We start from the raw sequence: 26183 nt of genomic DNA, 5'->3' as shown, positions 1-26183 counted from the left end.
CATTTTTTTCATATTCCACTGCTGTAGATAACATGTACTTACTTTTAAATAATATCCTTAACACATTACTGTTATTATGTATATATTTCAATCCTGTATGTAAATTTAACACCAATTTAATATTTATTTATCTATCCAACACTCACAAATCCCAGACCTGTCAGGACCCATTTATTTATCAGTTCATTTATTGTAGACTGTAATTAAAACTGACTGATAGTTCAGTTGTCCCTTCAGGAAAGTAGTATTACTTTAAGCTTTAAGCTTCAGGGCAAACCGTTTCTGCAGAGCTACAGCATCTGGACCAAAACTGCAAACAACAAAAAGTTTCCAAGAAAAAATATTTATCTGTTCTCACTCTGATTGGTCTTCAGTCTCTCAGGCTCCGCTCCCTATTTCCTCTCTTACTGTATATAAACGGGGTGGTTCATCAGATCAACTTCATCATCTGCCAGAGTTCTCCATCTCAGCAGAAGACCCCATCCTCCACATCTCCTCCAGGAAGACATCTCTCATCTTTTGCTGGTAATTATGTTTTATCTAAAATTCTTAACAATTCTAAATAGACAATTGTAATCAAGTAATGGAAAATAAAATCATATATTTTCCAGAAGAAGAACAGGATAGATGGACAACAAATATTGACAATTTAGAACTGTATAAAGACCACATTACATTTTATTGCACATTTAAAGAGAATCAGTTAAAATTATTTCGGACAGTGTTACTGAGCTCTACTAAAGCATGAGTAGACTGATAAATCACTGTACTAATAAGTTATTTATTAATCTCAGTGTAATTAAGCTCTATTAAAGCATGAGTACACTGATACATTACTGTAGTGATCAGTTATTAATCTCAGTGTTACTGAACTCTACTAAAGCATGAGTAGACAAATAAATCACTGATCAATTATTTATTAATCTCAGTGTTAATAAACTGTACTTAAGCATGAGTACACTGAAAAATCATTGTACTGGGGTGGGTTTCCCGAAAGCTCTGCAATGCTAAGAACTTTGTTAACTCGTACTTAAGATTGATCGTTAATTAAAGAGTGTTTCCCAAACTAGTGCATAACTAAAGTACTAGGTAAACTCACTCGCAGATTAACGAGTCCCCTGACCCACTCCTTATTCTCGTTACTCGCTACTTGAAGGGCATTCGGGTTGCAGTTCAGCACCTTAAACACCAGGGACCGCCAATTTTGAGGGAGAAAAATTATTATATTCGTGGTTGAACCAATTATATTATATTACTATTAATTATAATCAATTATTATATTATATTATATTATATTATATTATATTATATTATATTATATTATATTATATTATATTATATTATATTATATTATATTATATTATATTATATTATATTATATTATTCCCTGTGTCTGCGTGGGTTTCCTCCGGGTGCTCCAGGTTTCCTCCCACAGTTCAAAGATTGGCTAATTGGATGTTGGATAAAAATTGCCCCTAGGTGTGACTGTGTGAGTGTTGGTGCCCTGTCCAGGGTGTATACTGCCTTCCGCACGATGCCAGCTGGGATAGACTCCAGCCACCAAGCTGCTTATAGATTATACTAATTTTGTTGTTAGCTTCAAACTCTCACGATAGATCATTGCAAGACCTCCTCCCTTGCCGGATGAGCGCGATTTGCTCATGTAAACAAAGCCATGTGTTGTAGCTAAGTTAAGGTGAAAGAAATCATTTTGTGGCTGCCAAGTTTCCGTAAGGAACAAATAATCAAATTTATAGTCCATGATAAAGTCATAGACTAGAGAGCTTTGCCGGTAATGGATCGGATATTGAAAAGAGCAAGTTTGTGGCAGTCCATGTTTTTGGTAGCAGCTGATATGTGTATATGCATTATTACTTTATGTCGGGGGTGTACTACATTTTTTATAATTATATTTCTGATTTTCCCCCATTTTTCTCCCAATTTGGATATCCAATTGTCCCAACCCTTTGTGCGTCCCCATCACCGGTGGCACCTGCGACCCTTGGAGGATGCGGACGAGCACGCGCCTCCTCCGACACGTGTGAAGTCAATCACCCTTTTTTCGGGATGCTGCTGATTCGGAGGAAAGCACAGCGGCCAGGTGATTCATCCTCTCACACACGCCTCGTACCATTATTATTAGAGAAATGACAAACGAAAATAAACCCAAAATGTTGACAAAAATATAATCTAACGAATTTCAAAAAAAGAAAACGAAATTCTCCACACAAGCGAAGAAAATTACGAAAACTTGTAATACTGAAAAAAAGCGGGGAAAAAAAACGGAAAAACGCTTCTTGGGATGAAATTAAACAAACCAAGCGACACTCAAAGGGAAAATGTATATATAAACAAAACAAAATAATGGACAAAAAATCAATCTTAGGCCCGTTAAAATTGTATTAATATAACAGTTTAACAGCTGGAACAAACAGCTTTACCAAAAGAGAAAGCAGCAGCACCACAAAAACCGGAGCAGCTAAAGAGAGCTTAACGTCCTTCAATCGGAACTTGGCCTGTCCACGTCTAAAAATAACACAACAATTATCTCATTAATCTCTACAAATTCTACAAATATCTAATAATTAAAAAAATAAGAGAGTTATATTGCTACTAGGGCTGGACCCGAATATTCGGGTATTCGGATATTCGCTCGTTGAGTAGGTATAGGACAAATCTCAGAGCGGAGAATGGACCGACACGCACACACACACCGATGATGTTTGGACTGTGGTAAGAAACGCGAACGCACTAATCAGTTCGGTTTCAATAAATAAAATGTAAATTTTAAGCACTAAATGTAATTAATTAAATTTATATTAGGACCGTTGGGCAGGTGCGGCAAAAATGTGTGTGTGGCGGCGGGCGCAGGATTAAAAGAAGGATTTTTTGCGGAGCGGTAACGGGACAAAAAAGAATGATGTCTGAATGAATTTCCTCTAATCTAATACAATTTAACATGGTTTAAGAATATAAAATAATTTCTAAACAAACGATTTTTTTATATTGAGTTTATAGGCCAAGTGCAAAAATACAAAATAGTAATATACGGCTATGCACTGCACAATCATTAAACCGAAATAGTCTAACGCAGCTGCCCTGCAAAAGCAACGGGGAAGCCTGGTGTGAGGTAGGACGGAGTGAAAACTACATAGCTACACAACATAAGGAGACATAATGCACTCCAGATATTCAGGTCAAGTTCACCGGAAAGAGGAGGGGTGAACCAGGGCAAACGACTTCCTAAACCCTCCAACTACCCCTTTTTATAGGGTTGATTGTGGCAAAGGCTTGTATAGGAATTACTTTAAAAACTTATTTCTGAAAAACATTCGTAGCAGCTTTGTTATGCATGACAGATACTAGAATACAGAATGCAATATTTTAAAACCTACTAATTCAGAGTTAATGATTGTCTCCTTGGTGACAACTCAAACATATGTTTTTTTGGTGCTTTTTATAACAGGTATTCCAATACAACCACAACATGTCTGACGCAGTCATTGAGATCTCTACCGGTCCACAGGATGAAGAGAAATTTAGAAAAGAGCACTACACTAAAGTTCAGGGTGACCTCAACAGTGGAACCTCAGGGAAACCTATGTTCATCTGGTACAAAAAGGAGAGCCTTTCCTCCATCAACAGAATCCAGTTCTCATTCAGACCAGAGATGGAGGCTGGTCTTACTGCTGCTGGCTTCAAAAAGGTAAATAGAAACCTAAATGCTAGAACAAAAGGTGACCAGATATTCCTGTGGTACATGAGTGGCACCACTGAGTTTGACGTCTCCATTGTGGATCTGAGGGTGACCATCAGTGTAACGGATGAGCCAGTCCTGTTCAAGTCCGGATGGGAGCGTCTGGGCTGTAATCTGAACCTCGGCGTTGCTGGAGATCCAGTTTATCTCTGGGTGAAGAGGAACAAACAAACCTACATCTCCGACATCAGAGGTTCTGAGTGTTTCACTGTAGACACAGATAACTTCAAAAAAGGCTTCTTCCGAGTGGATCAAAACACCAATGGAGGAGCAAAATCTACTTTAGTGTTCCTCTGGTATTGTCACGCCTGGCCCTGTTTCCTGTCTGTCCTCGTGCCTGTGTTGTCCCACGTGACCCGTGCCCCTGTGTTCTGCCTGTGATTTTCCATTACCTCATGTCTCATTTGTAGCTCCACCCCTTCCCCAGGTGTTTCCACTCCCAGTGTGTTTCCTGTTATGTTTAAAAGCTTTCCTCTGTCACCTGTCCGTGTCGGTCTTTGCACTGTCCCCCGTTGTCTGTCTCTCTGCGTTTCTCTGTCTCTGTGTTTCTTAGTCTCTTAGTGTTTCATTAGTCATTGCCCTAGGTCCCTTGTTCTTTGTTTATCTTCTTGTGTAATTCTTGTTTTGTTCAGTTCCGTTTTGTTTGTCTAGCTTTAGTTATTAGTTTACTTCTGTGTTCCCTAGTCACCTAGTGTTTAGTCTTTTAGTAGTTTATTCCCTAAATTTATACAGCTCTGCCTTGTTTAGTTTTGTATTTATTCAGTTCCTCGTTTGTTTTTGTCAGCCTCCCTATTTGATTGTAGTTTATATTTATCTTCCTGTTTATTCTGTTATTTTCTAGTTCCCTGTGTTTTCCCTAGTTTATTCCCTTGCCCTGTTTTAGTTTATTCCCGCCTAGTTTTATAGTCTCCCCGTTTGTTTCTCTTTAGTATCTCGTTTGTTTGTTAGTTTTAGCTCGCCTCTGTTTCTTGTTTTTCTTTGTTTCTTGTTTACTTGTTTATTTGTTTATATCTTTGTTTAATAAATTCGCCATACCTGCACATACGTCCGCCTCCTCGTCTCTCTGCCTGGGTCAACCCTGACAAAAAGACCGACCTAATGGATGTAGCAGAATGGCACGCTGCTCGGAAGGCGGACCTGGAGTTTCTCCGCCTCCTCGCCGAGCAAATCCGAGGAGATGAACCGCTCCCGGCGCCTTTCCTCGGGTTGGAGCCCGTGAGCCCAGCTTCAGCGGTGCCCACCGAGACTCATAAGAAAAAAAAGTCTCGGAGGAAACAGGCCCGCAAGGCGCGGGAGGACTCCCTCCGGAGCGGGGAAAATTTTGGGGGGGCGCTGGGGGTGTGTGCTGTCAGCCTCGGTCCTCGCCCCGAGGAGGAAGGTGGTGACTTGGATGCAGGCTGTGAGGAGTCCTTTCTCTGGGACTACTCCGATCTCCTCACACCTGCGTCCAGCGAGGAGGAAGAGGACTATCCTCCTGCACCAGCCCGCCTGCCGCTACTTCCTTCCACGGTGGCAGTGGAACCGCGCTCCAAGACCCCCTGCGCGGCGAGCCAGCCGCGGTCAAAGACTTTCCCCGCGCTCCTCACACCAGACTCTGCACGAGAGAGTAGGAATCCAGTCCGGGTTTTTACTTCACCCGCAGCTTCGGGCTCCAGTGCTGCAGCGGATCTCTTCGTGCCACGCCCCGTGAAGCACGCGTCTGAAACGCTGCACCCCTTGATACAAGCGGCGGCCGCGCCGCTCTCCGAGACTTTAGCGGCGGCCACGCCTCTCTCCCAGACTGCAGCGGCGGCAGCGCCGCTCTCCGCGATTTCAGCGGCGGCCGCGCCGCGCTCACAGACTGCAGCGGCGGCAGCGCTGCTCTCCGGGATTTCAGCGGCGGCCGCGCCGCTCTCCGAGATTTCAGCGGCGGCCGCGCCGCTCCCCGAGACTTCAGCGGCGGCCGCGCCGCGCTCACAGACTGCAGCGGCGGCAGCGCCGCTCTCCGAGATTTCAGCGGCGGCCGCGCCGCTCTCCGAGATTTCAGCGGCGGCCGCGCCGCTCCCCGAGACTTCAGCGGCGGCCGCGCCGCGCTCACAGACTGCAGCAGCGGCAGCGCCGCTCTCCGAGTTTTCAGCGGCGGCCGCGCTGCTCTCCCAAGCACCAGCAGTCCCAGCTGCTCCAGTTCAAGCACCAGCAGTCCCAGCTGCTCCAGTTCAAGCACCAGCAGTCCCAGCTGCTCCAGTTCAAGCACCAGCAGTCCCAGCTGCTCCAGTTCAAGCACCAGCAGTCCCAGCTGCTCCAGCTCAAGCACCAGCAGTCCCAGCTGCTCCAGTTCAAGCACCAGCAGTCCCAGCTGCTCCAGTTCAAGCACCAGCAGTCCCAGCTGCTCCAGTTCAAGCACCAGCAGTCCCAGCTGCTCCAGCTCAAGCACCAGCAGTCCCAGCTGCTCCAGTTCAAGCACCAGCAGTCCCAGCTGCTCCAGCTCAAGCCCCAGCAGTCCCAGCTGCTCCAGCTCAAGCCCCAGCAGTCCCAGCTGCTCCAGCTCAAGCCCCAGCAGTCCCAGCTGCTCCAGCTCCAGCAACAGCAGTCCCAGCTGCTCCAGCTCCAGCAACAGCAGTCCCAGCTGCTCCAGCTCCAGCAACAGCAGTCCCAGCTGCTCCAGCTCCAGCAACAGCAGTCCCAGCTGATCCAGCTCCAGCAGCTCCCAGAACTATGTTTGGGCCCAGGCCCCGTATTTCCAGGCCTGCTCCTAGGCCTCCTGACTTTGCCCCCAGTTATGTGCCCAGGCTGTCCCCACAGACTTTTGCCAGTCCTGGGCACCCACCTATGTTTTTGGTCCCCCTGTCTCTCCCTGTCCTGGTCCCTGTATCTGTGAGTGTTCCAGTTCCTGTCCCCGGTGGTTTCTCTGTTCCTGTCCCTGTTACTGTGTTTGTTTCCGTCCCCGTCAATGTTCTTGTCCCTGTTCCCATGTCCGGTCCCGTCCAGTCTCTGTCTCATGTCCAGTCTCCGTCACCTGTCCAGTTCCCCGTCCAGTCTCCGTCACCTGTCCGGTTCCCCGTCCAGTCTCCGTCACCTGTCCAGTTCCCCGTCCAGTCTCCGTCACCTGTCCAGTTCCCCGTCCAGTCTCCGTTCCCCGTCCAGTCTCCGTTCCCCGTCCAGTCTCCGTCACCCGTCCAGTTCCCCGTCCAGTGTCCGTTCCCTGTCCAGTCTCTGTCCCCTGTCCTGTCTCCATCTCCTGTCCGGTTCCCTGTCCAGTCTCCCGTTCGGTCTCCTGTTTTCCCCGGCCTCTCCCTGCCGCCAGCCCCCGGGGTTTGTTTTTCCGCGCCTCGGGAGCTGCGCGTTTAGGGGGAGGTTTCTGTCACGCCTGGCCCTGTTTCCTGTCTGTCCTCGTGCCTGTGTTGTCCCACGTGACCCGTGCCCCTGTGTTCTGCCTGTGATTTTCCATTACCTCATGTCTCATTTGTAGCTCCACCCCTTCCCCAGGTGTTTCCACTCCCAGTGTGTTTCCTGTTATGTTTAAAAGCTTTCCTCTGTCACCTGTCCGTGTCGGTCTTTGCACTGTCCCCCGTTGTCTGTCTCTCTGCGTTTCTCTGTCTCTGTGTTTCTTAGTCTCTTAGTGTTTCATTAGTCATTGCCCTAGGTCCCTTGTTCTTTGTTTATCTTCTTGTGTAATTCTTGTTTTGTTCAGTTCCGTTTTGTTTGTCTAGCTTTAGTTATTAGTTTACTTCTGTGTTCCCTAGTCACCTAGTGTTTAGTCTTTTAGTAGTTTATTCCCTAAATTTATACAGCTCTGCCTTGTTTAGTTTTGTATTTATTCAGTTCCTCGTTTGTTTTTGTCAGCCTCCCTATTTGATTGTAGTTTATATTTATCTTCCTGTTTATTCTGTTATTTTCTAGTTCCCTGTGTTTTCCCTAGTTTATTCCCTTGCCCTGTTTTAGTTTATTCCCGCCTAGTTTTATAGTCTCCCCGTTTGTTTCTCTTTAGTATCTCGTTTGTTTGTTAGTTTTAGCTCGCCTCTGTTTCTTGTTTTTCTTTGTTTCTTGTTTACTTGTTTATTTGTTTATATCTTTGTTTAATAAATTCGCCATACCTGCACATACGTCCGCCTCCTCGTCTCTCTGCCTGGGTCAACCCTGACAGGTATCAACGTACCACAGATGCCGATGCCAGTGGCATGACTTCCCTCAGCGTTTCTCTCTGTGCAGATGATGAGGATCACCTGAAAAAAAAAAAACACTTCGTAAGGGTTGATACCAATCTCCATTGTGCCAATGGAATGTGGAAATGCTGTTTATCTGTGGTACAAGCCTGGAGAAACCTCCAAGATCCAGTACTTCACTGTGCTGGTGGGAGAAGAAGCTCGGAGAGTCTACAAAGAGCATGGCTGCAACGTTGTGGAGAAAAATCTGAGTAGTTGTAGTATTACACCTCTGTATATTGCTTATTATGTAGAGTGATATCCTCTGGCTCAGTCTCAGTGTCAGTAATCATAATCAACATAATCACATATCTGTCTGCACTGAGAACACGCTTACGCTTAGAGAACCCTGTTAATAGCGAAAAACAACCATGTTTAACAAAGTTTAACGATGTCTGTATCAGTTTAAATGAATAATGTGTGTAACAGGAAGTTCTGATCAGCTTCTTCTCTGCATTTCTGATCTGTCTCTGATTAAAGCATCATAAAAGACTGTTGTCGTCTCCTGAGTCTTGTTATCACATTAGTAACTGAGATTTTACACTGAGATACTTCAATAAAATTATTTCACAGCGTTACAGTTTTTAAACATGCTAACACTCCTGATCCACTGATAGTTTTAACCTGATTTGTCAACAGCAGTGTTCATATTCTATCTCTTAAAATGCTAGTACCACTCCTGTACTTCAGTAAAGATAAATACAAGATTTGAGCCCAATTGAACATCATGTTTAAAGAGATTGGATTAACCTTCCTGTTATGTTTATTTATCAGGAACAGTAATGGTGTTCCCGGGTCAGTTTAACCTGGTGCATGTTTAACTGTTTAAAAGAACCCCAAAAAAATCATAACAAGCAGTACATATTTAATTACTAACAACATTACTAATTATTCTAATAAATATTTAGTGCAATAGTGTTCCTTACCTCTAACAGGTGATGATTCAATTAGACTAATTCACTCGTTTTTCATAAAAAAATACATGTTCACACATGTGTAACACATATACAGCACAGACAAGGGAAAAATAAAGCAGTGACTTTAAAAGATTATAAACACAAAAACAAGAAACCTCAGTATTTTAAATAGTTATGTAACAATAAACAAAAAATAATAATAATAAAAATAAAAAGTAAATAATGAAAGATGATACTAAAACAAAAATGGAATAAGATAAAATAGAAAAAATAAATAAAACAAAAGTAAAAAAGGCAAAAGGTCAAATAGAAAAAGAAACATAATTAAGAATTAAGGTAAAAGGAAAAGTTAATTAAAGATCATGGATGATCACAAGCCATCAAACCAACAAACTGAACTGCTTGAATTTTGCACCAGGAGTAAAGCAGCATAAAGTTATCCAAAAGCAGTGTGTAAGACTGGTGGAGGAGAACATGATGCTGAGATGCATGAAAAAAACTGTGATTAAAAACCAACCAGGGTTATTCCACCAAATATTGATTATTTCTGAACTCTTAAAACTTTATGAATATGAACTTGTTTTCTTTGCATTGTTTGAGATCTGAAAGCTCTGCATCCTTTTTTTTATTTCAGTCATTTCTCATTTTCTGTAAATAAAAGCTCTAAATGAGAATATTTTTATTTGGAATTTGGGAGAAATGTTGTCTGTAGTTTATAGAATAAAACAACAATGTTCATTTTACTCAAACATAAACCTATAAATAGCAAAATCAGAGAAACGGATTCAGAAACTGAAGTGCTCTCTTTATTTTCGTTCCAGAGCTGTAAGTACAGATTTGTCTTTTTATACTAGTAAAAATGAAAACGATTATAAATGTTATCTTTAACTGAATATGTGTCAAAAAACTTGATGATCCAAAATTGTCTGTTTTTCAAATGAAAAATTACTCTATGTAAATAATATATATATAGTTTATTAGTGCAGTGATACACTAGAGAGAATTTTCCCTTGTTTCTGGTTAAATGTTATAAATCTGTATTAGGAAAGACTTGGAACATCTGGAACATCTGACCCTGTAAAGATCAATATTATACTCATGAGGGTAACAATTATGAACAGTGTACTCTTGAGTACCTCTGTGTTTAGTGTGTGTGGTAAACTCACACTGTGTAGATGTTCAGAACTTTATATATAAATATATCACAAGAGCACAGCAGTAGACGTAACCCCCGTTTCCCCAGAAAGACTCGTGTTCTTTATCTCAGACAGTAAGTGTAAATAATAAGTGTAATTCCTGCTGAAGGCTGATCAGATCTCAGTACGTCTGACAGTCAGGATCAGTTTAAACTCGTCGTGTTTTCTGGTTTATTAATCAGTAGAATCCAGAATCCTGCATATGTGGGTTTATTTTCAGTATCGGTGTGACTGCAGGATCCACTCTAATCATCCAGCAGATGAATTAATGACTGAAGTTCAGCTTATATAGCTTATATTTACACATTTACACATAACCATTCATACTCAGCACTCATCCACACACACCGGTGAGAGGCGGCAGCCAATAGGGCACAGCGTACTCTCAACCAGAAACAACCCCGTCCACCTGGAGGACTGCATCCAGCACTACAGCAGAGAACAGAGTACCAATACATATCTGGACCCACAGTCATACATACATTTACACACACACATATTATTCAATATACCAGATCAATTTAATGTACTTAATTTAACTGATCAGAAATCAATATTTGGTGTAATAACCCTGTTTTTTTTATCACAGTTTCTTTTATGCATCTTGGCATCATGTTCTCCTCCACCAGTCTTACACACTGCTTTTGGATAACTTTATGCTGCTTTACTCCTGGTGCAAAAATTCAAGCAGTTCAGTTTGTTTAGTGAGGTTTGCTGGATGTGTTTAGTGAGGTTTGCTGGATGTTTTGTGAGGTTTGCTGGATGTGTTTAGTGAGGTTTGCTGGATGTTTTGGTGAGGTTTGCTGTATGTTTTAGTGACATTTGCTGGATGTGTTTAGTGAGGTTTGCTGGATGTGTTTAGTGAGGTTTGTTGGATGTTTTAGTGAGGTTTGCTGGATGTATTTATTGAGGTTTGCTGGATGTGTTTAGTGAGGTTTGTTGGATGTTTTGGTGAGGTTTGCTGGATGTTTTGGTAAAGTTTGCTGGATGTGTTTAGTGAGGTTTGTTGGATGTTTTGGTGAGGTTGGCTGGATGTTTTGATGAGGTTTGCTGGATGTGTTTAGTGAGGGTTGCTGGATGTGTTTAGTGAGGTTTGCTTGATGTGTTTAGTGAGGTTTGCTGGATGTTTTGGTGAGGTTTGCTGGATGTGTTTAGTGAGGTTTGCTGGATGTGTTTAGTGAGGTTTGCTGGATGTGTTTAGTGAGGTTTGCTGGATGTTTGGTGAGGTTGGCTGGATTTGTTTAGTGAGGTTTGCTGGATGTGTTTAGTGAGGTTTGCTGGATGTGTTTAGTGAGGTTTGCTGTGTGTTTTGGTGAGGTTTGCTGTGTGTTTTGGTGAGGTTTGCTGGATGCATTTATTGAGGTTTGCTGGATGTGTTTAGTGAGGTTTGTTGGATGTTTTGGTGAGGTTTGCTGGGTGTGTTTAGTGAGGTTTGCTGGATGTGTTTAGTGAGGTTTGCTGGATGTGTTTAGTGAGGTTTGCTGGATGTGTTTAGTGAGGATTGCTGGATGTGTTTATTGAGGTTTGCTGGATGTGTTTAGTGAGGTTTGTTGGATGTTTTGGTGAAGTTTGTTGAATGTGTTTATTGAGGTTTGCTGGATGTTTTGGTGAGGTTGGCTGGATGTTTTTGTGAGGTTGGCTGGATGTGTTTAGTGAGGTTTGCAGAATGTGTTTAGTGAGGTTGGCTGGATGTTTTGGTAAGGTTGGCTGGATGTGTTTAGTGAGGTTTGCTGGATGTGTTTAGTGAGGTTTGCTGGATGTTTTGGTGAGGTTTGCTGTATGTTTTGGTAAAGTTTGCTGGATGTTTTGGTGAGGTTGGCTGGATGTTTTTGTGAGGTTGGCTGGATGTGTTTAGTGAGGTTTGCAGAATGTGTTTAGTGAGGTTGGCTGGATGTTTTGGTAAGGTTGGCTGGATGTGTTTAGTGAGGTTTGCTGGATGTGTTTAGTGAGGTTTGCTGGATGTTTTGGTGAGGTTTGCTGTATGTTTTGGTAAAGTTTGCTGGATGTTTTGGTGAGGTTGGCTGGATGTGTGTGTGAGGTTGGCTGGATGTGTTTAGTGAGGTTTGCTGAATGTGTTTAGTGAGGTTGGCTAGATGTTTTGGTAAGGTTGGCTGGATGTGTTTAGTGAGGTTTGCTGGATGTGTTTGGTGAGGTTTGCTGGATGTGTTTAGTGAGGTTTGCTGGATGTGTTTAGTGAGGTTTGTTGGATGTGTTTAGTGAGGTTTGCTGGATGTGTTTAGTGAGGTATGCTGGATGTTTTGGTGAGGTGTGCTGGATGTATTTATTGATGTTTGCTGGATGTGTTTAGTGAGGTTTGTTGGATGTTTTGGTGAGGTTTGCTGGGTGTGTTTAATGAGGTTTGCTGGATGTTTTGGTGAGGTTTGCTGGATGTTTTGGTAAAGTTTGCTGGTTGTTTTGTTGAGGTTTGCTGGATGATTTGGTGAGGTTGGCTGGATGTTTTGGTGAGGTTTGCTGGATGTGTTTAGTGAGGTTTGCTGGATGTGTTTAGTGAGGTTTGCTGGATGTGTTTAGTGAGGTTTGCTGGGTGTGTTTTGTGAGGTTGGCTGAATGTTTTGGTGAGGTTGGCTGGATGTGTTTAGTGAGGTTTGCTGGATGTGTTTAGTGAGGTTTGCTGGATGTGTTTAGTGAGGTTTGTTGGATGTTTTGGTGAGGTTTGCTGGGTGTGTTTAGTGAGGTTTGCTGGATGTTCTGGTGAGGTTTGCGGGATGTTTTGGTAAAGTTTGCTGGATGTTTTGGTGAGGTTGGCTGGATGTTTTTGTGAGGTTGGCTGGATGTGTTTAGTGAGGTTTGCTTAATGTGTTTAGTGAGGTTGGCTGGATGTTTTGGTAAGGTTGGCTGGATGTGTTTAGTGAGGTTTGCTGGATGTGTTTAGTGAGGTTTGCTGGATGTTTTGGTGAGGTTTGCTGGATGTTTTTGTGAGGTTTGCTGGATGTGTTTTGTGAGGTTTGCTGGATGTGTTTAGTGAGGTTTGCTGGATGTGTTTAGTGAGGTTTGCTGGATGTGTTCAGTGAGGTTTGCTGGATGTTTTGGTGAGGTTTGCTGGATGTTTTGGTAAAGTTTGCTGGATGTTCTGGTGAGGTTTGCTGGATGTTTTGGTGAGGTTTGCCGGATGTTTTGGTGAGATTTGCTGGATGTTTTGGTAAAGTTTGCTGGATGTTTTGGTAAAGTTTGCTGGATGTTTTGGTGAGATTTGCTGGATGTTTTGGTAAAGTTTGCTGAATGTTTTGGTAAAGTTTGCCGGATGTTTTGGTGAGGTTTGCTGGATGTTTTGGTGAGATTTGCTGGATGTTTTGGTAAAGTTTGCTGGATGTTTTGGTAAAGTTTGCTGGATGTTTTGGTAAAGTTTGCTGGATGTTTTGTTGAGGTTGGCTGGAGCTTCTGAATCTAATGCCACATTATACTACTATGTTCTAAGGACAGGGGACTTTTGCACTGATGTGTCAATTGGATTATTTGCTTTTAAATATGCTTCCAGTCTCTGGGAAAACCACACTTAAGAAAACCTTACCCTCCACATTCATCAAGCTTATAAGATGGAACTGATCAACGATCACGGATTTCTTGTCTTTTGGTATAAGGACAGCCCCCGCCCTTCGCCAGTCCTTTGGAGTCCCTTTTCCAATTATTTTTTTATTGTTTTTCATAAAAACTCAAAATATCTGGTTTAACACTTCATCTATACGACACTCCACATTGCCCTGGTGCTGGACTGTATCCTGTACCTCACTGCACCTAGGGAGTGTTAACATTAATTTTCCACTATGTCACTGGTGGAAGTCCTTACCTTTACAGAGTACACTTCCTGTTCCAACTTTAGGGTTCCAGCCATCTCTTTACTAAAAAACTAAAAAAGTCTTAAAAACTTAAAGCAATCTATGAAAAATGCTGCTCTATCATGCTCCTTCTTTTTCCACCTCTTTCTCATTGCCTAACCTACCTTTTGTCACTTCATGCTGTATCTTAATGCCCTGTCTTTCCTCCTCATTCCCTTTGCTTCACTGCTCATTATACTTAACTCCTGCTTATAATTTTATTTCTAATTTTTTTCACATTTTCTCCCCAATTCCTTAGGACTCTCCTTATCACTAGTGATGCTCCAACACACCAGGAGGGTGAAGACTAGAACACGCCTCCTCCGACACATGTGAAGTCAGACTCCACCTCTTTTTGAACTGCTGCTGATGCTGTAGCATTGTCGAGTAGCATTACAGCGCTAACACTCGGAGGAAAGTGCAGCGACTTGGTTCTGATACATCAGCTCACAGACGCAGCCTTGTGCTGATCCACATCACCCTAGGAGTGATGAGGGGAAAGAAGAGAGCGTCATCTACTGTACTGTACCCACCCAGAGAGAGCAAGGACAACTGTGCTCTCTCAGGGCTCCGGCAGCTGATGGCAAGCTGCAAGGCCAGGATTAGAACCAGCAATCTCCTGATAATAGTGGCAGCATTTAGCCCGCTGGACCACCAAATGTATTTGTATGGAGTTGGAAGACGCCTAGAATTCTAGGGTCCTAGATGAAAAGCTATGGTCTCTAATGCAGGATCATCTTACCACTGTTCTTTAGCTGACGGCAAGCTGCATGACTTGGATTCGAACTGGCGATCTCCTGATCATAGTGGCATCACTTTTGCCTGCTGGACCACTCGGAGCCCAACCTTAACTCCTTAACAAGTTCCTCTATCTCTACCTGCCTGACTTAATGACTCTTTTCTTTCCTCTCTAATAAATCAAATCTCCATATATTAGTATAAAAGTATGAAATACTAATATATTTAGGGTTCAAGCACCGAAGGTGCGTAGAACCCTATTGTTTTTGCTAAGATTTTTCTTCTTCTTCTTCTTCTTCTTCTCATTATTATTCTTAAAGCAGTTGTGCAGCCTAAACCGTAAGTCGTAGAGATATGAAACTTGGTAAGTAGATGTAGGATCAATGCATCTGGCACAGATTGGTCAAGTGGTGGCGCTATAAGCAAGGAAATTCATTTTTCACATTTTTCTCAATAACTAAAAAACCCTAAGACCTACATTCAAAATTCTCTTTTAGATGGATTCCTTGGGTCAATACCTACAACTTTTCAATTCAGACCATGCACTTCCGTCTATATAGATTTTTTGCTAATTTGCATAATATGCAAAACATACTTTTGTGAACTAGTTCTAGGAATTTTGACCAATCCTGGCATGTTTGGTATCAAAATACTCATGAGAGCATGGCCTTCAATATTCATCAAAACATTTTTGAAATTTGTAAACAATATGGCCGCCATATGCAAATTAGTCCTTCCGGATATATGCCCCATTCACTCCAACAGTTAAATTTGGAACACTGTTTCTCAGCAATCGTGCAACCTAGCAAGCTGAAACTTTGCATGCAGAATCTATCACACAACCTCTAAAGGATGTTCAAAGGGCAACTTAATCAATCAACATGGCTGAACACCATCAGCCAATCAGCATTCAGCAGACATTTTGGCAGGCTGAATGTTGCCCAATCTGGATGACACTTGGCAGTTATGTTCAGGTGGAGACATTGTAGTGACCTGCAAAGTGCTGAAACAATCCGGCCACTGGGGGGCGCTGTTCCAAAAAAACTAATATATGTCAATCATACTGTACTGTTTTGACATCTAATTGTTTTTGCCATATGAAGTACAGTGGCTCTGACAAATCTGTCAATACAACTATGCTTAAAAAGTGCTTTGTTTATTCATAATTGCTAATTGTTTGAAAATAGCTATATTGAAACTAGTCTCTGGATATTTGGCCTATCACCTCCATTTTGGTCTTGTTGAACACTGTAGAGTCTCTAGGTTAAGATTCATTAAAAACATTTGTGAAAATTTTACATAAAATAGTGTCCAGGCATCAAGCAATCTGTGCGTCCTTGGAATTTCTAACCTAAATTGCTGTAACTCTGCAGTTTTTGCTGTAATCTCACAATGTTAAAGACCTCTGTACAATATCACTCTGATGAAGCGCCATTTAATTCAGAGCTAGATTTATAATAACTTTGTAATTACATGTCATATCAGAACATGCACTCCTTTGTGCCTCTGCTCAACATTAATAACAGGTGAAAGACTTTTGATAATTTCTAAATGTGACAGAGTGTCTCCAATTGTGTTAGACCTTCTTACACATCATCATTCTATGCTCTAGTAGGCACCATTGTGCTAGTTGGTGCTTGATGAAGCGCCATTTAATTCAGAACTAGATTCAGAATAACTTTGTAATTACATGTCATGTCAGACAATGCACTCCTTTGTGTTAATTTAAACTTGTTTGGTCAAACATTTCAGCTTGTTTTGCAAAGGTTAAAAGGTCAATCTGAACACCATTTTGTGATCATTCTGGTTGAAGCCACCTGATCAATACCCATAACATGTAGACACCTTTTGACTGGTGCTAACTCACTTGATGAATATCCTACAAACTTCAATAGATTTGCATGTGAATTTAAGCATCATCATGTTGAAAGGCCTCTGCTCAACATTAATAACAGGTGAAAAACTTTTAATAATCTCTAAATGTGACAGGGCATCTGCAATCATATTAGACCTTCTTACACATCACCAGTCAATGCTCTAGTAGGCACCATTGTGCCAGTTGGTGCTTGAACCTGATGATTGCCGCTTGCGGCTATATTATTATTTAAACCAGTTCTGACACTTTTACCACTTAACACTTACCACTCAAACAATAACAAAGCAAATCTAATTGATTTGGTTCTCCTCATCAACTTTGAGAACTTGATGTTTTTGATCGACTTTATGCAAAAATATTGAAACTTATCATTTAATCACATGTTTGGATCAGTACTGGTAAATCAGCTCAGTACAAAAAAGGTTCAGTAGAAAGCTGTAGATCATGTTTACTGAAATTAATCCAGCCTTTTTTTTACTTTTGGAGCTCATCCAAATTCCACAGAAATGTATAGGTTGTTTATGATCCAGCCCCTACCTGTATCTGAAATTCTGCAGAACTCCAGAGTGCGTCATTAACTTTAACCATACGATACATTTAAATATATATACAAACATCAAAGCACTGTTAATCTGTTATCCTGTATCATGAGTCATTAGTCATTTAGGTTTACCAAACACTAAATAAAAGGAAATAAGAAGGACGATATAGTCTCAAAGTTATCTACCCAATCTCTACATTTTTTTATTTATTGATTTCTCATATAGGGTCAATATATATTAACTGAATCAATTTAATTGATATATATATATATATATATATATATATATATATATATATATATATATATATATATATATATATATATATATATATATATATATGCAGCAGGATTTAAAACTTTTTTACTAACAAATAGTCTGATCCTCTAAAACTTTATTTTTGTAGACCCAATCACAAAATACTTTTAGTAGTAGACATTCAGGTATAAATATAATGATTATAATAAAAAAGGTAGCAGGGTTTAAAAAGGGGTCCAATCACTGACAACTGTCAAACATTGCATTATATTTATCTTTATTATATATTTATTTCATCAGTTTTACAGTTTTCTAAGTCATATTAAATATATATATATATATATTTTAACTATTCATTGAAAATCACACTTTACAGTAGTCATGATCAGCCTAAACGTTTTGTCTGTGTGATTTAGTCTAAAGCTCTGAACCCATATGTATTATTTTGTAAGTGTAAGAGAATGATTGGCTGTGTGAGATTTATTTGCACCAAAAGTGAATGATTTGGTTTAGATAATACAAAGTCTGCATCAGTAAAAGTTTTATTTTATTAATTAATGACTGGAATGACTCATTGTATAGCGTATGCGCTGCCCATAGGGGATGCAGCTCGTGACGGGGGGCTGAATTCAGCACAACACCGGTTTTAAACTCGAGTTCAGTGACGAGAGCAGTGAGTAGCAACAGTGGCAATGTATTGCAATAAAAGCTAATGTTTAAATGAACTGTTGTGAGAGAGCACTTTGAAATATACAGTAACATTAGTCTAAAATATTTGGGCTTTTTAGTTTAGACCATGGTTCTGGCCCATAACTTTCCTAAAACTTTTATATGAATATAAACCAGACAGTACCAGAAATCAGTAATATGAATTAGCATGTTTGGTTTGTAAACAGACCGTTAAAAGGGTTTCTATATTGATAAACAGAAGTACAGGGAACGTTGCCTTTTTTATAATTTGTTTGTGGTTTACTTTAATTCCATAAATGTTGTAAGTCACTAAATACAGGCATTTACTACCTTAGCTACAGTAGAATCAGCTTATAGCTAATATTATAGAGAAAGGATAGGTTTTATATCAGTGCAAAATAACTAGTGAAAAGCAGTGAAAGAGAGTAAACTAAAAAAAGGTGGTGATGAAATAAAACACCAGACTGAAACTATTAAAAGTTTTATAAAAGGCATTGAGCGTGACCGTCCAGCGGAGGAGGTAGGCTGAGCGTACTGTTGCTGGTGGGTCACATGGATACTGATACTGGTGCAGCAGATTCCATCGTTTCTGAGCGTCTGTATGAAGAGTCACTACAGCACATAACTCTGAAACCAGCTAGCATTAAATAGAAGACATAAATACTTTAACAGGTTCCTGTGAGAGAGGTATTAATGTCACAGTCCAGCTGAATAAGCAAACAACCAAGTTACTGTTGTATGTGGTAAAAAGGGATTACCCACCGCTGCTTGGCCGTGCTTGGCTGGATAAAATCATACTAGAATGAGCTTCGATTCATTTGATGTAAAAGTAGAAAAATTAACCGAAGTTCAGAACAGAGACTGTAAAAAAGATGGACGCTGTGTCTCCGTTTCCATTCATTCAGTGAAAATGAAGCCAAAATCTTCCTCCATGTTGGCGATCCTGAAACCCGAGTCTGTGCAGTAGAGACCAGAGGAGGGAGAAAGACTGTGGAGAGACCGCCTACTCATTTAAATAACCCCGCCCCTGAGGGCTGCCTCGAGGTCACAGGTTGCATATATATATATATATATATATATATACCCCTCATTTCTTTCTGTCCCCTGTCGAATTATGAATCTAAATTTTCTACAACACATTTACTTTTTCTTTTCTCGTTACCGATCTTTGTTTTCTCGGCTATCCCTTTAGCCTTGCCTATTATATTTCCTGCCTTGTGTACGACCTGTTTTTTTTTTTACCTCTCATTAGCCTGTGCTTCTATATTTGATTTTCTGTTTTTGACCCTGCACTGCCTGACCACCCTTTCGCTATGTTCTTTCTGTACGCTGCCATTTTGTTATCAGCCTTGCCTGGCCTTTAAACTTATATATATCTCAAGCACTACATATAATTAATCCAATTCATCAGTGGTGTGCAGTAAGGCCTTCTAACCCTTCAGAGAAAGGGTGACAATAAGTGCATGTAAATAATTACATAATTTTTAATCAGGAAATTTATATTATAGTTCTTTTATATAAGTGTAAGCATTTATTTTATAAATTAACTAAAATAAAAAACAGCCACTAATTCAAAGCATTAGTTTGTGTTTTTCAGTTGCTATAGGACTCTTATATGACTGACAGAGGGGGGGTGGAAGGGTTGGGAGGGCGCTTGGGGGGTTTGAAGAAGGGGGACTCACTATATTCACTGCACGCCACTGCAATTCATGTTAAAACTGGGGGCAGGAGTGGTAGAAATGTGTATGTGGAGCAAATGCTGCTGATTTTTGGTAGGAGGGGTCAGTACTGAATGCTGGTGATCTTCAGGCCCTCAGGCAGCACTACATTAAAAACAGGATGTACTGATTCACAAGGTTTATTAAAGGGAGCTAAGCTAAAAGGGGTAGTGAGGGCCAGGCAGCGTACAGAAACAACATAACACAAGGGTGGTCAGGCACTTTTCCTGTTATTCTTTTACTCTGTCCCAACATTTTGTTGCTGCATCAAGTTCTAAATCAGTTCATTTTTTTTGTAAAATGGTAAAATGTCACAATGTGTGTCCCTGCTTTACAATTCTCCTGCAGTTTTGCATTTTGTGACAAATAAAATAATTTCAATCAAAAATTTGAACTGAATATTGTGTCTCGTGAAATGAGTCTCGTTACACCCCTAGTTTATATACTTAGAGTTCAACAAACTTGTATGTGTTTAAACTTCCAATTTACTAGAAGTGTCATTTATAAAACTCTATATCATTATAGTCACGTTAAAACCTCCTTAATGGCAGTTTTTAATGTATATGGGAAAAAGCGGTCAATTAAACACAATATAACACAAGTTATATAAAAGTAGTTGTAGTTGTAGAATGTCAGCACTTCTACTGAAAGAAATGTAGAGAAAACACAGTAAAATTAAACATTTCACTGAAGTTGCGATTAAGCAGGTAAAACCGTACTTTAATTATTCCACACATAGTTCAGTAAGATTATTATTATATGAACATATGTGTTTTATATCAGAAGAGGAGATCTGTGAGAAAATTATGAAGTAGCCGTTGGGTGAAGGTGAGCCCTTGTGAAGGATTAATGAAGATGGAATTATTTTTTCTCCGCCCACGAGTTCCATGGAACTGTTCTTTCACCCTCATGTTCTAGAAATGCCGTTTATCTGCCACCTACGATGTGTGAAGTATGGTGAAATATGTTGAAACATGTTGAAATATGTTGAACGGTTTTCTGTCAGTCTGATGTGTGAAAAAAGCCAAATCCATTGATTCTGAAGCAAAAGCTCAGCTACCTTAGAATTACCCTTTATGAAATGAACACCTGGACAGGTGGACAGGAAATACTTCAGTAAGTCTCCCAAACACACTGCTACAACACTGTGTGTGTGTGTGTGTCTAGGAGAGATATGTCTTGATCTTCTACTGTAATCTGATATAATTTCATAATACTAGCACTACACAGAATACTTGTAATAAATGAAGATACTGAAAGTATAATGCCCATCCTGTGCTGGCCTGCATGGCTAAAATATTTTTTTTATGTATAAAAATCATGGAGAAATGCTGCTTTCTAGGAGGAGCTTCTGCACGGTGAAAAGCCACGTATCACAACAATGCTGTGTTTTTATCAAAGAAATATTAACAAGTATCAAATTGTACAAGCACCCTTATGTTCAAAATAAAATTTCACTGTGATGATTTAAGCATTTCACTGTAAAGTGTGCCCAGTGTGAGTATGCCCTAGGAAGACCTGCAGCTGTATCTGCTTTGAAATAAGCTTCTAGAATACTGAATACATTTTCTGAGAAAACAGGTTTTGATCTTTTTTTATTCAGTTTTTTTCTACTCTGTAAAAACTCAAGGCAGACTGATTTATTAATTTCAATGCAAAACACAGTAAAGAGTGCAGGAGGTAAAGTCATACAAAACCCATATTAGCTTAGAATGGTCTAAAAGATACAATTATTATATAGACCATAAAACAAAAGAAATAAAAAGAAGGATAACATTAAAACTCTTTGTATTATAGTTGAAGAATCTTGTAGGAGGGGGTCTGAGTTACAACAGTGCATTATATCAGTGTCAGTTTCAGCAGGAGGCCGTTACACAATGTGTTATGTGAAAAGAAAAAAAAAACAGGTTTGTGCAGATAAAGTGAATCTTCTTTTTCCAGTAAAATGATTGATCTGATGAAATCTGTTCACATGCTGTACTGACAGCTGATTGGTCCTCAGTCTCTCAGGCGTTCCTCTCACTTCATCTTCTTCTGTATATAAACAGGGTGGTCCATCAGATCAGCCTCATCATCTGCCCGAGTTCTCCATCTCAGCAGAAGAACCCATTCTCCACGTCTCCTCCAGGAAGACATCTCTCATCTTTTACTGGTAATTATGTTTTATCTAAAATTCTTACCAAATGTTTGACAATCTAATTTTAAATAAATAGAAGAAGAACAGGAAAGATGGACAACAAATATTAACAATTTAGAACTGTATAAAGACCACATTACATTTTATTGCACATTTAAAGAGAATCAATTAAAATTATATCTGACAAAAAAAAAACACACAACCACCTAAACTGTTTTAATAATGACAGATTATGAAGTCAGTACACAACAGCTCCTTTATATATGCCAAATTTATTTCAACAGTTTATTTAACAGTTGATTGATAATTTATTACTGAGCTCTACTAAAGCATGAGTATAGTGATAAATCACTGTACTGATCAGTTATTTATTATTATCAGTGTTACTGAACTCTACTAAAGCAGGAGTAGACTGATAAATCACTGCATTGATCAGTTATTTATTATTATCAGTGTTACTGAACTCTACTAAAGTATGAGTAGACTGATAAATCACTGTATTGATCAGTTATTTATTAATCTCAGTGTTACTGAACTCTACTAAAGCAGGAGTAGACTGATAAATCACTGCATTGATCAGTTATTTATTATTATCAGTGTTACTGAACTCTACTAAAGTATGAGTAGACTGATAAATCACTGTATTGATCAGTTATTTATTAATCTCAGTGTTACTGAACTCTACTAAAGCATGATTATAGTGATAAATCACTGTACTGATCAGTTATTTATTATTATCAGTGTTACTGATCAGTTATTTATTATTATCAGTGTTACTGAACTCTACTAAAGCAGGAGTAGACTGATAAATCACTGCATTGATCAGTTATTTATTATTATCAGTGTTACTGAACTCTACTAAAGTATGAGTAGACTGATAAATCACTGTATTGATCAGTTATTTATTAATCTCAGTGTTACTGAACTCTACTAAAGCATGATTATAGTGATAAATCACTGTACTGATCAGTTATTTATTAATCTCAGTGTTACTGAACTCTACTAAAGCATGAGTAGACTGATAAATCACTGTACTTATCAGTTATTTATTAATCTCAGTGTTACTGAACTCTACTAAAGCATGAGTAGACTGATAAATCACTGTTCTAATATCAGTTATTTATTAATCTCAGCATTACTGAACTCTACTAAAGCATGAGTAGACTGATAAATCACTGTACTGACCCGTTATTTATTCAACTCAGCATTACTAAACTCTACTAAAGTGTGAATAGACAAAAAAATCACTGTACTGACCCGTTATTTATTCAACTCAGCATTACTGAACTCTACTAAAGCATGAGTGGACTAAAAAATGACTGTACTGATCAGTTATTAATTAATCTCAGTGTTACTGAGCTCCACTAAGCATGGGTAAACTGATATATTACTGTACTGGTCAGTTATTTATTAATCTCAGCATTACTGAACTCTACTAAAGCATGAGTAGACTGATAAATCACTGTTCTAATATCAGTTATTTATTAATCTCAGCATTACTGAACTCTACTAAAGCATGAGTAGACTGATAAATCACTGTTCTAATATCAGTTATTTATTCATCTCAGCATTACTAAACTCTACTAAAGCATGAGTAGACTGATAAATCACTGTTCTAATATCAGTTATTTATTCATCTCAGCATTACTGAACTCTACTAAAGCATGAGTAGACTGATAAATCACTGTTCTAATATCAGTTATTTATTAATCTCAGCATTACTAAACTCTACTAAAGCATGAGTAGACTGATAAATCACTGTTCTAATATCAGTTATTTATTAATCTCAGCATTACTGAACTCTACTAAAGCATGAGTAGACTGATAAATCACTGTTCTAATATCAGTTATTTATTCATCTCAGCATTACTAAACTCTACTAAAGCATGAGTAGACTGATAAATCACTGTTCTAATATCAGTTATTAATCTCAGTGTTACTGAACTCCACTAAGCATGAGTAAACTGATATATTACTGTACTGGTCAGTGTTACTGAACTCTACTACTTGCATTCAAAAACACGTTATTCGATGATCCCCTGTTGAATGACTCACAGTAATTGTAAGATTGTTGATTGTGGCGAAGGCTTTTCTAGCAATTACTTTAAAAATTTATTTCTGAAAAACATTCGTAGCAGCTTTGTTACGCATGACAGATACTAGAATACAGAATGCTATATTTTTAAACCTACCTGTGGTAAATTCAGAATTAATAATTGTCTCCTCGGTGACAGTGTTTTAGCTCAAACATATGTTTTTTTGGTGCTTTTTATAACAGGTATTCCAATACAACCACAACATGTCTGACGCAGTCATTCAGATCTCTATCAGTCCTCAGGATGAAGAGAAATTTAGAAAAGAGCACTACACTAAAGTTCAGGGTGACCTCAACAGTGGAACCGAAGGGAAACCTATGTTCATCTGGTACAAAAAGGAGAGCCTTTCCTCCATCAACAGAATCCAGTTCTCATTCAGACCAGAGATGGATGCTGGTCTTACTGCTGCTGGCTTCAAAAAGATAAATAAAAACCTAAATGCTAGAACAAAAGGTGACCCGATATTCCTGTGGTACATGAGTGACACCACTGAGTCTGACGTCTCCATTGTGGATCTGAGGGTGACCATCAGTGTAACGGATGAGCCAATCCTGTTCAAGTCCGGATGGGAGCGTCTGGGCTGTAATCTGAACCGCGGCGCTGATGGACATCCAGTTTATCTCTGGGTGAAGTGGAACAAACAAACCTACATCTCCGACATCAGAGGTTCTGAGAGTTTCACTTTAGACACAGATAACTTCAATACAGGCTTCTTCCGAGTGGATCAAAACACCAATGGAGGAGCAAAATCTACTCCAGTGTTCCTCTGGTATCAACGTACCACAGATGCCGATGCCAGTGGCATGACTGCCCTCGGCGTTTCTCTCTGTGCAGATGATGAGGATCACCTGAAAAAAAAACACTTCGTAAAGGTTGATACCAATCTCCATGGGGGACACACACCATGTGGAAATGGTGTGTATCTGTGGTACAAGCCTGGAGAAACCTCCAAGATCCAGTACTTCACTGTGCTGGTGGGAGAAGAAGCTCGGAGAGTCTACAAAGAGCATGGCTGCAACGTTGTGGAGAAAAATCTGAGTGGTTGTGGTTTTACACCTCTGTATATTGCTTATTATGTAGAGTGATATACTCTCAGTCTCATATCAGTCTCAGTGTCAGTAATCATAATCAACATAATCACATATCTGTCTGCACTGAGAACACGCTTACGCTTAGAGAACCCTGTACTGATTAATAGCGAAAAACAATCATGTTTAACAAAGTTTAACGATGTCTGTATCAGTTTAAATGAATAATGTGTGTAACAGGAAGTTCTGATCAGCTTCTTCTCTGCATTTCTGATCTGTCTCTGATTAAAGCATCATAAAAGACTGTTGTCGTCTCCTGAGTCTTGTTATCACATTAGTAACTGAGATTTTACACTGAGATACTTTAAATAAAATTATTTCACAGCGTTACAGTTTTTAAACATGCTAACACTCCTGATCCACTGATAGTTTTAACCTGATTTGTCGACAGCAGTGTTCATATTCTATCTCTTAAAATGCTAGTACCACTCCTGTACTTCAGTAATGATAAATACATTATTTAAGCCCAATTGAACAGCAGCATGTTTTAAAGGATTTGATTAATCCTCCAAAACAGAAGCAGTGTGAATATTTCATTACTTACTTATTATTCTATAAATATTTAGTGCAAAGTGTTCCTTACCTCTAACAGGAAATGATTCAATTAGGAGAATTCACTTGTTTTTCATTTGAAAAAAATGAAATACAATTTTTATAATGTTTCACTATTTTATTACTTAGACCAACATATAAAACAATAGTTTTACATAACATTAAAACATGGCTCTGCAATTTTGTTTTAGTTTTTAGTTGCAAATATGTGAGATGAACCATTTTCATATTTTATGTTGATTACACTAATTAAGGTAAGCAGAAGGAATTTTATAATGAAAAACTAACTTTAACTTTTTTTCCTAGATCTTCAAACTTTAAAACGGGTCAATTTCACCCGTAGAATAACAGGAGGATTTATAAACACGTGGATCTTTTATCAGAAAGAAAGCAAAAGCTATTAAGATCAAATCAAATAAAATACAAAGAAACCTAAGTATTTAAATTAGTAATGAATGTAACAATGACAACAAAATTAATAATAATAATAATCATGAGAATATAAATAATAAAGATGATACTAAAACAAACATGGATAAAGGCAAAATAGATATATAATAAAACAAAGGAATAAAAGGCAAAAGGTAAAAAAAGAAACAATTAA

General features: G+C 39.3%; 2 protein-coding genes across 3 annotated transcripts in view; both read left to right on the top strand.

Moving 5' to 3' along the window:
- The window catches only part of LOC125786879 (uncharacterized), a 70132-nt gene that overhangs the window by 17872 nt on the left and 26077 nt on the right, over positions 1 to 26183 (top strand). The window contains exon 1 of one of the 2 annotated variants that reach the window (XM_049470506.1): positions 21721 to 21858. The exons of the other annotated variant lie outside the window; for it this stretch is intronic. The gene's annotated coding sequence lies outside the window, so the exon portion shown is untranslated. Of the gene's footprint in view, positions 1 to 21720; positions 21859 to 26183 lie in introns of those variants that run through there. 2 annotated transcript variants of the gene reach the window in all.
- On the top strand, positions 440 to 25271 carry LOC111191005 (uncharacterized). The gene is made up of 3 exons (XM_049470508.1): positions 440 to 525; positions 3467 to 3950; positions 24606 to 25271. The coding sequence occupies exons 2-3, from the start codon at positions 3488 to 3490 to the stop codon at positions 25022 to 25024; spliced, it is 882 nt and encodes a 293-aa protein (XP_049326465.1). The 5' UTR covers positions 440 to 525; positions 3467 to 3487; the 3' UTR covers positions 25025 to 25271.

Source organism: Astyanax mexicanus, chromosome 22, assembly GCF_023375975.1.
Source record: "Astyanax mexicanus isolate ESR-SI-001 chromosome 22, AstMex3_surface, whole genome shotgun sequence".
NCBI classification, from domain to species: domain Eukaryota; kingdom Metazoa; phylum Chordata; class Actinopteri; order Characiformes; family Acestrorhamphidae; genus Astyanax; species Astyanax mexicanus.
This window is presented reverse-complemented; position numbering and strand designations above follow the sequence as displayed.

Excerpts from the sequence above, each read along its gene's own strand:
- LOC111191005 (XM_049470508.1), top strand. The coding sequence starts at position 3,488 with ATGTCTGACGCAGTCATTGAGATCTCTACCGGTCCACAGGATGAAGAG. Across the intron at positions 3,951-24,605 it reads CTACATCTCCGACATCAGAG|GTTCTGAGAGTTTCACTTTA; the intron begins GTTCTGAGTGTT and ends CCGACATCAGAG.